The sequence below is a fragment of the Esox lucius genome, chromosome 8 (assembly GCF_011004845.1).
Source record: "Esox lucius isolate fEsoLuc1 chromosome 8, fEsoLuc1.pri, whole genome shotgun sequence".
NCBI lineage: Eukaryota > Metazoa > Chordata > Actinopteri > Esociformes > Esocidae > Esox > Esox lucius.
In genome coordinates this window covers 8489264-8503636 of record NC_047576.1, presented here as the reverse complement: position 1 = coordinate 8503636, position 14373 = coordinate 8489264, and the positions used below count along the sequence as shown (strand labels likewise).

The 14373-nt window shown below is 39.5% G+C and overlaps 2 protein-coding genes across 6 annotated transcripts; both read left to right on the top strand.

Annotated features, from left to right (window-relative positions):
* Positions 1–2569: 2569 nt before the first annotated feature.
* On the top strand, positions 2570–4232 carry LOC109616048. Its single transcript, XM_020049100.3, has 2 exons — positions 2570–3062; positions 3288–4232. The coding sequence occupies exons 1-2, from the start codon at positions 2594–2596 to the stop codon at positions 4142–4144; spliced, it is 1326 nt and encodes a 441-aa protein (XP_019904659.2). The 5' UTR covers positions 2570–2593; the 3' UTR covers positions 4145–4232.
* A 729-nt stretch (positions 4233–4961) lies between these two features.
* On the top strand, positions 4962–13483 carry LOC105011411 (ELAV-like protein 1). Of its 5 annotated transcripts, XM_010871409.5 has the most exons (9): positions 4962–5134; positions 5446–5549; positions 5739–5802; positions 5976–6053; positions 6205–6403; positions 7368–7471; positions 9450–9603; positions 9991–10216; positions 11596–13483. In XM_010871409.5, exons 3-9 carry the CDS (start codon positions 5767–5769, stop codon positions 11921–11923), a joined length of 1125 nt encoding a protein of 374 aa, XP_010869711.2. In that variant the 5' UTR covers positions 4962–5134; positions 5446–5549; positions 5739–5766; the 3' UTR covers positions 11924–13483. The 5 variants fall into 5 exon arrangements, with proteins under 5 accessions (XP_010869711.2, XP_010869713.2, XP_010869710.2 ...); XM_010871411.5 differs by lacking the exon at positions 5446–5549 and having other exon boundaries at positions 6205–6379; XM_010871408.5 differs by lacking the exon at positions 5446–5549.
* Positions 13484–14373: the final 890 nt, after the last annotated feature.

The following is a 14373-nucleotide window of genomic DNA, read 5'->3' as shown; positions in this document are numbered from 1 at the left end:
CCCTTTCAGGAAATTACTTTTCTGTTTGGGTGCAGGTGACACACCTGGTCGTAGATTAATAATTGATGGAGCCCCAGTAGACCACACTGTTGTGACTCAAGGCTTGTTATCTCTCTAGGCTTTGTCTACCACACCATTCAATATTGGATATTAGCCAACTGTTTGTCTGGGCTACGGTTTTATGCTGTAAAATAAAATGTGTACATTCATTCTATTTAGTTAAAAGATGAAAAAAGAGACCCATTGTTTAAAATAATACATACTAAAGAGTACGGGAAACCGGGGATGGTTGTAACACGGGTTAGTTGTAACACTTCCAATTTCTCTAAACAGTAACAAGTTACGAATCATCTGATTCACTCTGCTCATGCTCAATTTAATCCTTATTTCACATAAGAAGAAGTAGCACCCTGTAGCAGACAACCATTTTTAAAAGGAAAAAACTAATTTTGAGGTAAGAAAATGTATCAAACTTAAATCATGTTTATTATGTGTCTATCTAGATATCTTTCATGCAAATTGTTAGTGATAATGTTTTACCTGTTAGCTGTAAGTTAAGCTAGTTATAGGAGTCTGGGTTCGTTGTAACAACAAGAGTCTGGGTTAGTTGTAACAACAATTAAAATGTTACAAACTAATATATGCTTGTTTAATACATTTAATATAATGTTTGTTGTAGACCTATATATGTTTTCTTTGAATTTCAGTATGCCTAGACTGACGGTAACCAACAAGCACAAACACACAAACTAATATTCAGTAATGCTCATTTTGTTCAAATGTATTATGTTCAAATGTCTCACTACCATGACTGACAGTAACTAACATACTTCACACACACACAGACACCAATTTTGTTAAAAAGTAAAGTTTTGAAATAAAAACCTTTCAATATCATTTTTTTATAATGTTACAACCCCAGGGTATATCAAAATGTTACGTGTCACCCCAGGGTATGTTACAACTGACCCAGGTTATGGGGTGAATTGTAACATTTCACTCCTTGTGTTTGAGAGTAAACCACACATTTTTTGTTTGTGTTACAGATATAACAGTTACGCCATCTAATAGCAGACACATGGAACTAGTTTGTATACAATTTTGAATGCACTGGCTTCCAAACAGCTTCAAGATCCAGATAGAAATGTGCAAAATGTTACACATATCCCTGGTCTCCCCTACAGGACATAGTAGCTTCAATTTATACAAATCGAAACATGTTGTTCAGCTGTAGGCCTATACATGACAGCGATATCCTGTTGACTAGAGTATATACAAAATAATAACAATAACTATGTAACTTCAAGATGTATTATAATAAAATAATTTTGCTTCAGTCATTTTAAATGACTTCCGATTTAGGTCCTTATTGTTAATCTACTATGTCCATCTTCAAATATTGGCACACTATTTCGTTTTTTTTAATGTTATTATCCTGCGTGATAAATTAGGAGAAATATCCCCACCCAAATAAAGGACCAATGTCATCTTTAATGTTATGCATATTGGTGAGCAGGATATTTTTCAAGTGTAGGATGTCTATTGACTTGGAAATATTCGTGGTTCAGTTCTAGGTGGACTAGTTTTGTAGGATAAAATGTTTTAGACTACGCTTCAACGACACCCGGTGTCTAACTGCTATATTACACCCGCGGCGAAAACCCTACTTTTCCCGGTTCATTTGAATGTTCTAACGTTCTAATTCCAAATAAATATTGTATCTAATGACGTTTGAAGTGCAGCGTTGTCACGACATTCTTTGATTAATTGTGGATATTTAAAAAACAAACACACCGACTAAGCATTGTAATGTGTTTTTAGGCAAGAATACATTTGGTAATATATTTTTATAATAGTCAGTTTATTGTCAAGGGCGAACAATGGAAGAGGTAAGGAATATTTGTTTTCAGCCGATAGATTTATTTTTATTTTCCAGACTACGTTAGCTATTGTGATACCTAAACTAGATTAGTTTGTGTTTTGAAAATAATTTCTAATGTTGGCCTATAATGTATTTTATCATTATCATAGGTATTTGGAAAAGTAACAGTTCCTGAGAGGAACATTTTATGATTACAAATACAGTATATGTTTAAACTGTCAATTGTTTCAAGACACTAAGAGCTTTTGTATCTTTGGTTACTTTTAAAAGGGGCCCATTTTCCACATACAAGCAAGTGCTATGCTGGAGGATCTGAGCAAATTAATCACTTGGGCTCACTCCCATGGTTCCATCTGTCCTCAGAACATGCTTTGGCATGAGGGGACAATAAACTCACTTGGGCATCAGAGCAAAGGTATGACTTGGAGATGTGAGGTTGGACATTCTTATGACTGGTCCTTCTCACTTGCCACAGGGGTGAAAGATGAGGAGGACAATGAAGAGGTTGTGGGTCAGAGGAGCAAGAGGAGGAAGACACAACACCTATCCTTGTGTGAGGAGAAGAGAGATTGTTCATTTATTAAGAACACCACTGACGAGAATTGGGTTGAATCGGATGTTAGCCACTGCAGTCTTGTGACCCATGTGTCTGGAGAAGGAGCCCCGGTGAGAAAGCCAGTAAAGGCCTTGACTGGAAATAAAAATACCAGAATGCAGAAGCAGCAGGGAAATGTGAAACAACTTTTCTTTCCTAGAGTGATTGCTCAAGAAGACCCAGAGAGCAACATCAACATGAAACGTGGGATGAAAAAGGAAGAAATATTCCAAGAGTCAAAAACAGAGGAAACTGGCATTGAGAAAAGGACATTTCAAAAGGAGGAAAACCCTTGCCCAAACGAAAACCTCATTGCAGCCCTTGATATCAACCCAATCCTGAGATGCATCTCAGACATGGAGAGCACCCTAGATGATCAGTGGTTAACCTCCCCTCATAAACAGGGTTCCCCATCCCCTCATAAATCTAACCACCTGTACCAGGGCCAGGGTGAACCTCACAAGCAGGAGTCTTGTAGTGCCGTCCTCTTTCCGTCTACAACCCAGAAGCCTAATGCAGCCGTAGCATATTTCGCCACTGATAAAGGCAAGGTAAAGGCAACACCCAAGAAACCAGCAGATAAAAGTGAGTACATCTGCTGCAGTAATGATTACTGCATTTGTATGGGCCAGATTTACAAATCGTTAGCAAACGCGTTGTACAGAGGTTTATGTAATTGTTTTGTTTAATAGAAAACACTTTACAGTACAAAATAAAATGATTATAACATAGCTAGAATGTATAGTTTCACATAACAAATTGTATTTTCAATATAAAAACTCACTGTTATTTCAATATATTTTCCTCCAGGGGTGACCAACAAAGGGGAGGCCTACCTGGGCAATATCATGACCTTTGTCGCGTGGCTAAACAGTCAAAACCATCCGAGGGCCAATTGTGCAGGCAGCCTTCCTGTCGCAGAGCTGGACAAGTTATTGGTTGCATTCTTCCAGTATGTGTGGGAGACGTCCCACCTGGAAGCCCTGAGCAGTAGCACCTTCACAACTTACGTCCGTGTGCTGGATCATGATCTACAGAACCAGGGATGTAGATTTAGTATCCGAAAGTCCGCTGAGTTTCCAAACACCGTCAGGAAGCTGTACAGCTGTTGCCAGCATTTCAAGCAGAGAGAGTGGGACAGAGACATCTTGGTGATCCAGAGCTTGAGGAAAGAAGAGGAGGCTAAACTGAGACGGAGAGGAATCCTGTCTAGGGCCACACCAGACGGGCTGTTCAACCTGGTCCTGCTCAACAACATCAGGGCCTTTGGGAAATTCCACCTCCAGGGTGTATGGCCTGTGCGCACCGCCGACTTCCAAATGACCACAGAGAACCACCCAGGGACGGGTAACGGGGAAGAACTGGAGTACCTGGAATGGAACAACACTAATATCCCAGACCAGTGTGTGGTGCGGCTGCACGGCTTGGCAGACAATCCTGAACAGTGCCCCCTACAGGACTACAAGCTCTATGAATCCAAGAAGGCTGGAAGCCACCGGGTTGGCACTGAGCCAATGTATTGTTGCCCATTGAGCCAGTGCAGTGTCTGGGATGATTACTGGTTCAGTCGCCAAGCCATATCTAAACTTCGTCTGGCCAAGATTATCAAGGTTCTGAGTTACCACATCCTCTCTGTTCGTAATGGGAAATCAGCAGCAGTATATTAGTTGAACAAGGCTGCTTAAACAGAAAGTAGTTTGTAATTTACTTAAGTACTGTGTGAATACATACATTCAAAATAAAATATCCAAGCATGATGTGTGTTGTTATTTAATTACAGCATTGATCTTTTTATTATGATATTTTGTATCCTTTTATGATATAGGTATTAAAACATGTAAGTTGTTATTATACATTACTGGTTATTTGTAAATACCAAATAACTGGTCTTCAAACACATCTTTGCATTGTTAGATGTACTGTAAACTGTTATTAACAGGTAACAAATTGCTATTAACTGTTTTATATCGTTGATGCTCACTTTCATCAAGACGTATATTGTTGTATCCACAGACCACCTGCAATAGGACAGGTTGCATAAGTATTGGTTATTTATTGCGTCGTTCAAACTCGGTTTGACAAAAACAAGACAACACCCAAGGCAAGAGGGGTGTTTTAAAAGGTGAAACATATTTCGTCCAGTTTCACACGTATACATTGTCTGGTATAAGTTTGTTGAGGTGGGAAAAAGGCATTTATTGAAAACTATTTGTTTAGCTATTTATTGAAATCATGATGTACTGATTTCCATGGGAAACATTAACATTTAATAATTTCGCTGACGCTACTTCTATAGCGAGTGACTGATAATAAACAAGTGACTGATAATTGTTTATTGATCAGACAAAATACATAGTACAACGATGTGTGTCTATGGATCCGACCACAAGACGATTGGTCGAGCATGTAGGTCTCTGACTTCATCTCACTCCCTCATCTGATTGGTCTGGTAGGCGGGTCTTCCGACTGTTTTTTGTAAGTGGGGGAGTGAGATACTGTGACGTACTTGTTAACTATTGCGCGTGCTAGTGGCAACCGTCTTTGCTTTGCATTTGTTGGAAGAAGGAAAAAAACGAAATCAGTTGAGTTTTTATTTGGGGGCCGTCTAAAACTACGTTTTTGGTCTATTATTAATCACACGGGTATCGGTGAACCAGGTACGTTAATCATTCCATTCATGTACACGTTGCTAGCTAAAGTTAGCTATTCGCCATGCGGTCCAGGCCTACTAACTAGTACTAGATCTAGGTAGTTTGTTAGCAGCTAGCCAACGCTACTTCGTCTTTGCAACTCTCACTAGCTAGTTTGTCGCAGTGTGTTACATTGTTCAACCTATATTATCATACTGTTGTGGTGGAATTCTGAGCCTACTGTATACGTGCACTAAATGTCCGAGATGTTTCCATCTATCTATGGTAGATCGGCGGTGCGAGCATACTACCGGCTAGCTATGTTTTTTTGTGTCTAGCTATAGGGATAATTTCGTCCTCGCCTTCCGCGCCAAGTTTTTGTCACGCCCACGAAGTGTGCTCACCAGAACCGTATTGACTGTAAACGCGACTCAAGTGTTAGGTAACAACTTACATAACTAATCATATTAAAAACTACTTGCTACCAGTAGCGGGTCAGTTTTCCTAGTATGGTGGAAACCAAGATGGTGGGAAATCCGTATTTGAACGACCACATTGTATTTGGCTCACGAAATCAGTGCACGGCCTTGTTTTGACTTGGTTTATAGTAATTGCTTTACTTTTATTTCAGAATCTGTCTGCATATCTAAAACGTCTACATGGCAGTCAGAAGGGGACACATCAGATATCTCAAAGTGAGTGTTTCTACCAAACGTTTGGATGTTCTTGTATATTACGTTCTGCAGTTACGAAGGCAATATTTTGGTCTCCATTTTGTTACGACTGATACAAAATGGACAGAGTAAAATGTGGTTAAGTGCTCAGGCTCCCTCGGAGGATTTTAAATGACCAGTTTTTACTCTTACAGGTCTGTGAGGTACAAAGTTGTCAGGGTGACAACAGAGAATCACAACAGCATGGCAATAAGGGTTCGATTAATATGAAGGTAGGTCCACAGTTGACAAACTTCTACATTTTATTTGCATGTCAAGAAGTGGGCGGTATCCCCTGATCTGAACTAGTTTGCCATTATCATCATCATTGGCAAAGTTGTAGATGTCTTAAAAACAACTTACCTATGCACATTTTCCCCATAGCAAGAAGTATATGACAACGGTTATGATGAGCACATGGCAGATGAGCCCAAAGATGCCAAAACAAACCTCATCGTCAACTACCTTCCTCAAAACATGAGCCAGGACGAGTTGCGGAGTCTCTTTAGCAGCATCGGTGAGGTGGAGTCTGCCAAACTCATCCGCGATAAAGTGGCAGGTAATCCCTATCACAAAAACCAGAGTGAGTCCAAACCCTTTTCTTTTGACTTTAGTTTCTTTGCTTTAAAAACTGTCCGTAAGAAGGAGAAACGTGGCCTGCCCTTCTCAGTGGGTGTCTGCACATCTACTTTTGTTTTTAACTTTGAAAGTCTGATGTTAAATGTGACATCAAATATTTGTTTTTACTTATTTCTTGATCACTAATCTGATTTCAATGCAGTTTTTTTTGGTTACCATAATTGTCTTTTATCGTTGTCTATAGGTCCTGTGTGCTTTAGGGGGGGAAAAACAATCCAATCCAATCTATTTCTATACTAAGAGTATTTTTGTAAAGTGCAGACTCGCTGATTAGTGTTGGGATCAGAGATTGTCTGTTTTCGTGGAGTTTTTGTTTAACACCTGTTTTCTGCTTTATATACAATGTGTAAACTGTTCTTTTAACTTTCTTGTGCATCTTTTATTGTTTGTCTTTGGGGAGTTTTTTTTAATGGTCTCCACGGTTTTCTTATTTCGTTGGGCCTTATGGCAACTCCATGTTCGTATATTTGCTTATGACCATTTTGTAGACCCACGCCTTGAATGAAATTTTTTGGGTGCCACGTTGAATGGAATTTCATTTAATTTTTTTCTTGTCTTTCCTTTAACATTTCTAAATTGTAACATGTATTTATTGGAAAAATATATTACCCCCCCCCCATTAGTGCTAGTTAATTTTCTTTTATATACCAACATTAATATCCATTGTTATTTTTAGAGGCTGTTACTCCCATCTCTATTTAAAAAAGATATATATTTTGGTTAACATGATTTTGATGTAGTTTTTTTTTTCCTTGAGCATTATTTGAACGTTTTTCAAATGTCTTTTCGCAAAAATGCATGCACTGTACCGACTTCTCCTGTGGAACGCTGGTATCCAATCTATAGAAATGGACAAACTTTTGTTATTTTATTTTGTTGTTTTTTCCTTTTGTTTTTTTCTTCTCTAGGCCACAGTTTAGGGTACGGATTTGTTAACTATGTTAACGCTAGTGATGCAGAAAGGGCTATCAATACCCTCAATGGGCTGAGACTACAGTCTAAAACTATCAAGGTAACGTTCTATAAGGTGTTTTTGTTTTCATGTTTCAACTGATGTGATATGTTCTTCAAGTAGTCCCTGGGCAGTTGAGGGGGAGCCCTTACCTGCAAAGTGTCTATTTGCAAAAGGATATGAAGGTATTTAGGTGGTATGTCTACTTTTAACAGTCATGTAATGCATACACGTGGGTTCAAAGGTTTTTGGGGTCACTTAGAGATGGCCTTGTTTTCCATGACAACGTACGTGAAATGAGTTTGATTAGTAAGTATAGCAAAATGAATAGAAAAATATAGTCACAGACAAGGTTAGAAATACTGATTTTTTTTAATTGTCCTTCAGACTTAGCATTTGGCAAAGAATACTCCGTTAACAGCCTTTACAGCTTTGTAGGCCTTTGGTATCCTAGTTGTCAATTTGGTGCTGATTGCATCTTCCCTATATAGTTCTTGCATAGTTTGGGTCATTCTTGTTGAAGGAGGAAATTAGCTCCAATCAAGCACCTTCCACAGGTTATGGCATGGTGTAGCAAAATGGAGTGATAATCGCAATACCAAAGCAAATCATATTGCTGCCACCATGCTTGACAGATGGCATAAAGCACTCCTGCATCTTTTCATTTGGTTTGCGTCTCAAGAATGTTCTTTATGACCCGAACACCCCAAAATTAGATCTCTGTCCGTAACACTTCCTCAGTCTAGCGTTCTTCTGCCCATCTTAATCTTTTCTTTTTATTGGCCAGTCTGATATTACTTTCTTTGCAACTCTGTCTTGAAGGCCAGCATCCCAAAGTCACCTTTTCACTGTTGCAGTGAGACTGGTATTTTGTTGGTCCTACTTTTAACTAGACACTAATGTATTTGTCCTCTTGCTCAGTTGTGCACCTTGGCCTCCCACTCCTCTTTCTGTTCTGGTTAGAGCCAGTTTGCATTGTTCTGTGAAGGGAGTGGTACACAATGTTGTACAATATGTTCAGTTTCTTGGCAATTTCTTGCATGGCAGAGCCTTCATTTCTCAGAACAAGAACAGACTAACATGTTTCAGATGAAAGTTTGTTGTTTCTGGCCATTTTAATCCTGTAATTGAACCCACAGTTGCTGATGCTCCACTAATCTGAAGAAGGACAGTTTTATTGCTTCTTTAATCAGCACAACAGTTGTCAGCAGTGCTAACATAATTGCAGAAGAGTTTTCTAATGATCAATTTGCTTTGAAATTATTAACTTGGATTAGCAAACAAAACGTGCCATTGGGACACAGGGCTGATGTCTGCTGATAATGTTCCTCTGTACGCCCATGTAGATATTCCATTAAAAATCTGCCTTTTCCGCCACAATAGGCATTTCATATAAACAATGTCTCCACTGTATTTCTGATCAATTTGCTGTTACAGAAAATGTGCTTTTCATTTGGCGCAACAGACATTTCTAAGTGACCCCAAACCTTTGAACGGTAGTGTATAATATGTTTTTTGTAATTTGATGATTGAAGTAATTTGCCTGTGCGGGTAACTTGACATGGTTTTATTTTCGGCACATATTTATACTCAAGCTTTATTACATTCATTTTGCTTAGACTGCATTTGTTTTTGACTGAATCCCTCTGGTTATTGCAGAGTTAACGTTTAAATATTTAGTGTTGCTTAAGTGTGATGTTGTGCCGAATCAAAGCCCTACATTAGTTTGCGATTTGTCCTGTGTTTTTTATTTCTCTTTGTTTTATAACTTCTTATTTTTAAACCGACAACTTTTCTTAGAATGTTTCTTTTATTTCTTAAGTAGCTGCTCAGCAATGTAAATTATCTGGATTTTAATCCTTTGTAATTATTTTTTTCTTTACTGTTTTCAAACAAGACATTCAGGGATTATTTTTTTTGTTTAATGATATTTTCTTCAAATGTGTGTAATATTGTCATTCATTACGAAACATTTTTGAATTACGGTTTTTCCTATAAATTACACACAATGGAAACTGACCTATGCTGTACTCATCAGGTGTCCTTTGCCAGGCCAAGCTCTGACGGTATAAAGGATGCCAATCTTTATATAAGTGGACTGCCCAAGACCATGACCCAGAAAGACGTGGAGGATATGTTCACACGCTATGGCCGGATTATCAACTCGCGTGTCTTGGTCGATCAGGCCTCTGGTAAGCAGCCTGAATTAAGATTTTGAATTAAATAAACACCTAGGTTGTCCTAGGGGGGCAACCAGTATTTCTTTTGCATACATTTTCATTTACTGAATTAAATACTGTGCTTCCACCTCATTTTCAGCTCTCAATGGTAGTTCTTACATAAACTGTCACTTTAACTAGCAAATGTATACATTTAAAAATGTAATCACTTAAGTGTGCCAGTATAGTGCAGGAAGCTTGTTAGGTTAATGGTTAACTGTTGCCAGGATCACTGGTGATACTTGGCCTATCCATGGGGGTTAAGACTGGTCAGGTCCTACTGTTAAAATATACTTGTGGCAGTATTCTGCAATAGAACTAAATTCGGGTGCTGATAATGTTTTCTATCCACCTTCTCAGGCCTTTCCAGGGGTGTGGCCTTTATCCGCTTTGACAAACGGGCAGAGGCAGAGGACGCCATCAAAGACCTGAATGGGCAGAAACCTCCGGGTGCCTCTGAGCCCATCACAGTGAAGTTTGCTGCCAACCCCAACCAGGCCAAGAACTCCCAACTCATCAACCAGCTCTACCACAATCAGGGCAGGCGCTTTGGGGGCCCAGTACACCACCAGGCCCAGAGATTCAGGTGAGTTCCCTGCCACACTCAAGGGGGAGGATGGATAGAGACAACACACTGCCACTATCCATGTGTGTCATTTGAACAAGAGTCTGACCTAAGTAAGCAGGAATCAGAATATATCTTCACAATATATTGTAAGAGACATCAGCTGACTGTTGAATGGGTCTCGTGGGTAGTATTGGTATTGTGGCTCATGTTTAGAAACTAAAACCTGGGATAAACCTTGTTTCCTTAGGGGAAAAGGAGCAGCCTGGTTATGAAATGCACATGGGGTGGTTGAACGGGTTACCTGCGTATTGGGGGCGTGGGGTTCGTGGGGGACCCTTTCTTCCCAGAATCCTAACTTTGTTTCCTTCTGCTTGCCTCACGGTTGCCTAAAAAAACGAAACCAACGTCACTGCAGTTGTGATGTTAAACAGGCTATTGGATATTGGAATTTTAGTGTGTTTCCTCACATGCAAACTAAACCAGCTTCATCGCGTGTGCGATCTCTGCTCCCAGAGTTTAAACGCGCAATGGAACCTGGTTGTATATGAGATTCTCAACGTGCTGCGAGTCCCTTCCATTGGTTGACAGTCATTCTAGTTCAATGTTTATCCATTTAGCTGACGCCCTTATTCAGAGCAAATTTCAGTAGTGAGTGCATACAATTCCAACCTGGTCCTCTGTGGGAATTGAACCCACAACCTGCCGTTCGTAAGCCCCATGTTTTTTTTCTTATGTTTTTTTCTTATTTTCTATTTTTTTATGATACAGGTCTTATGTTTTTTTTAATCTGTGGATTTATCCTCAGAAAAAAGTTATTTTTAATCACTCCTTTCCATTCTACAAAGATGAAGCAAATGTCTGAATGTTTAGACCCGTCCTTGAATGTATAGCGTTTATTAACCTCTGATCATGTCGTTTGACCTGCATGTCATCATGACATAGTTGGTTTGTGCTTCATGGTGCATGGGGAAGTGCGCGCTTGGCCAGTTTAGTCAGCATGTCAGCTAGCTGGAATTAAAACTGATACCAACCCCTGTGTGCCCAAAGCCCTTTGCTAGTAATATACTAGTTTTCCCCTCTTAAGAACAAATACCTGAAATAAATCAGGAACATCCATTAGTCATTACTTTTTTATCGTATCACTGGTTTCAAAAACTATTTTTGCCTTTGGTGCTGTACTCTAGATGTGTGCTTAGATCTATAATTTGTCAAATTTTCTATGCTTAATTTATTTATTGACTTTCATTTTGGTGATTTATTAGCGCACTAGAATGCTTTGAGTACTTGGGCCTGATATTTTTTGGGGTTAATGGGGCTGCACCTCATTCCCTGGTTAATTAGAACCCGCATCTATGGAGCACAGGTTTTGAAGAACCCTGGTTCTGTGCCCCTGGCAGGTTCTCTCCAATGAGTGTGGACCACATGAGCGGTATGTCCACGGTCAGCACCCAGGGCAACTCAACGGCCGGATGGTGCATCTTCATCTACAACCTGGGCCAGGACGCCGACGAGGGCATCCTGTGGCAGATGTTTGGGCCCTTCGGAGCCGTCACCAATGTCAAGGTCATCCGAGACTTCAACACCAACAAGTGCAAAGGCTTCGGCTTCGTCACCATGACCAATTATGAGGAAGCCGCCATGGCCATCGGCAGCCTCAACGGTTACCGCCTTGGAGACAAGGTCCTGCAGGTTTCCTTTAAAACTAGCAAGGGGGGACACAAGTAAATTAAATCGGGGTGGAGTGGTACTTGTTTTGTATGCTTATTGGGGGGTTGGGGGATGGGCTAAATTTGTTCTGGCAAGGAGTATTACCTCTTTCCATGTAATCTAATTTCTAGGCTGTCATTTCAATCTGTCTTAGTCAGTAGATAAGTAGTGTCTTAGGCTGTGACATAAACGACAGTAAAAACATTTATTTTTTGCCGGGCCGGGGTGGGGTCCTGACGTGTACAGAGGTTGTTGACCAATTATTGAATGTTTGAATGGCTCTGTGGATTTTTGTTGGTCTGTTGTTCAATTGTGCCACATGGTTGATGGCAACAATGCAACTGCTGCCATGTCTAATGCTCTGATTTGTACCTGCTTGTCATTTCTCACTTTTTACTGTTTTTCGTCGCAGTGATGTCCAGTAGATCTGAATGGTGTGATTTCAAACCTAAACCCTGCTCTAGAGCAACACAAATCAGAGTATTAGATAAAGCATGCACTTCTAGATGTTAAAGTGGTCATGTGTTGACAGTGCATTTGTTTTGTTTGTTTTGAAAAAACATTATTTAATGAGGGACCAAAGAGGGTGGACTGAAACGTTTCACCTTTATCACCTAATACATGCCCTCGGACAGTATTCGACTGTAAAATATGATACAGAACTGTTTAAATTAATTGGTTAATCTGAAAAGGCTCTTGGATTAACTGTTTGTTTCTGAAGGAAGCTTTTTACAGTCCTACGCCTTTTCTGTTTCAAGTTAATTGTATTGCGGCTGCCTTTGAGCATCAACCTGATTTATGAGATTGTTGGATTTGTTTTGTCATTAAAATTTATTTAGTGGATGTTTTTTGTCTCAAGCTTTGTTTTTTTTCTATATGTAAGTGTACTTGGACTATGTTTGGTTATTTTAATTTAACCTATATCTGGCCATGTAATTCCAACCAGGTCTCCTGTATGCCATCATTATTTGCCTCATTCTAATTATGCTTGACATATTTTAATTTAAAAGCCCTTGAAAGACATGGTTTTGTAACTGAAGCAGGTTTCAGCCTGAGGTTCTATGTGGGGGCTCTTTCCTTTATTGGCCGACTACTGGAGCCCTTGTAAGGGGAGCTCAAACCTTCCCATTTAGATGTGCATTGTCTGTTAACTTCTATTTTGGTGTACAGTTAGATTTTTAGCCTTTTAATCTCTGTATATACTGTACATTGCTCTTTCTCAGAGGAATAAAACCTTTTTAGCAATTGCTGATGTTAACATTTCAATTCCTGCAAATAAACTGACATCTCCATGTAAGTCTTATTGTGCTTCTCAGTGCCGCCGTGTCAATTCACTCGGCACATGAGCATTGGCCAGTGGGCTTTGATTGAAACCAATGGCCCCGTCTTTGTATGGATGTCCAGCTTCTAGAAGCGTTTGAGTAACTGCACTAAACAGATTCACTAACCCTAACCCTTCAGTTGTCACACAGCTAACATGTAAGCGTCCATTTTCTTTGGTGGAATTCAGAAATAGTTCTTAGGCTGTTTTTGTTAACAAGCTGGTGTACCTAATAAAGTGGCCACTGTATGTTTGTACTTACTACCTTTTAATTTACATGTGACCCTTGCAGACAGAACATTACTCACAATGTCTTCGGGAAGTATTCAGAACCCTTCACTTTCTCCAGATTTTGTTGCCTTACTGGATTAATTCACAGTTGATTCAATTGTCTTGCCATCTATCTATACACGACACCCCGTAATGACTAAGCCAAAATAAATATATTTAAAATTTTGGGCCTATCATTTCAGTCTTTTTCAGTCATTTGTACCAGATTGTAGCGATTTACATTCATGACTAATAGTTGGATTTCTGTCTCAGACCAGAGAATGTCCACAATATTTTCATACTGTGACTGGCTTTTGTTCGGGAGTGGCTTCCATCTAGCCAATCCACCATAAAGGGTTGATTAAGAGTTCATGTATTATTAGAATCCCTGTTAGTTGATGCAGGTACATCTGCTGTTCTTGATCGAGTGTCGCAGATGTAGTGCTTCTGGTAGGTCCTCCCAACTCAGCAGAAAACTTGGAAGCTTCACTAGTGTGGCCAATGGTTTTCTTGATCTGCTCCCTGACCAAGGGTCTTCTTGCTCAGTTGCTTAATTTGGCTAGCTCTAAGAAAAGTCCTGGGAAATATCCTTGGATTTCAAGGCTTGTATTTTTATCTGGTACACTGAATTGTGGGACCCAATATGAACAGGTGTATATCTTTCTAAATCAGGTAGAATCAATTGAATTTGCCACACAGATGGACTCCGATCAAGATCTAGATACATGATACACAGGAGCTCACTGGAGTGTCTTGGCATAGGGTCTGAATACTTGTGTATTTCATTGTTATAATAAAAAATAAAAAAGGCATAATGTATAAAAATCAGATTTCACTTCATTATGGGGAATTGTGTATAGACTGATCGCAAAAAAAT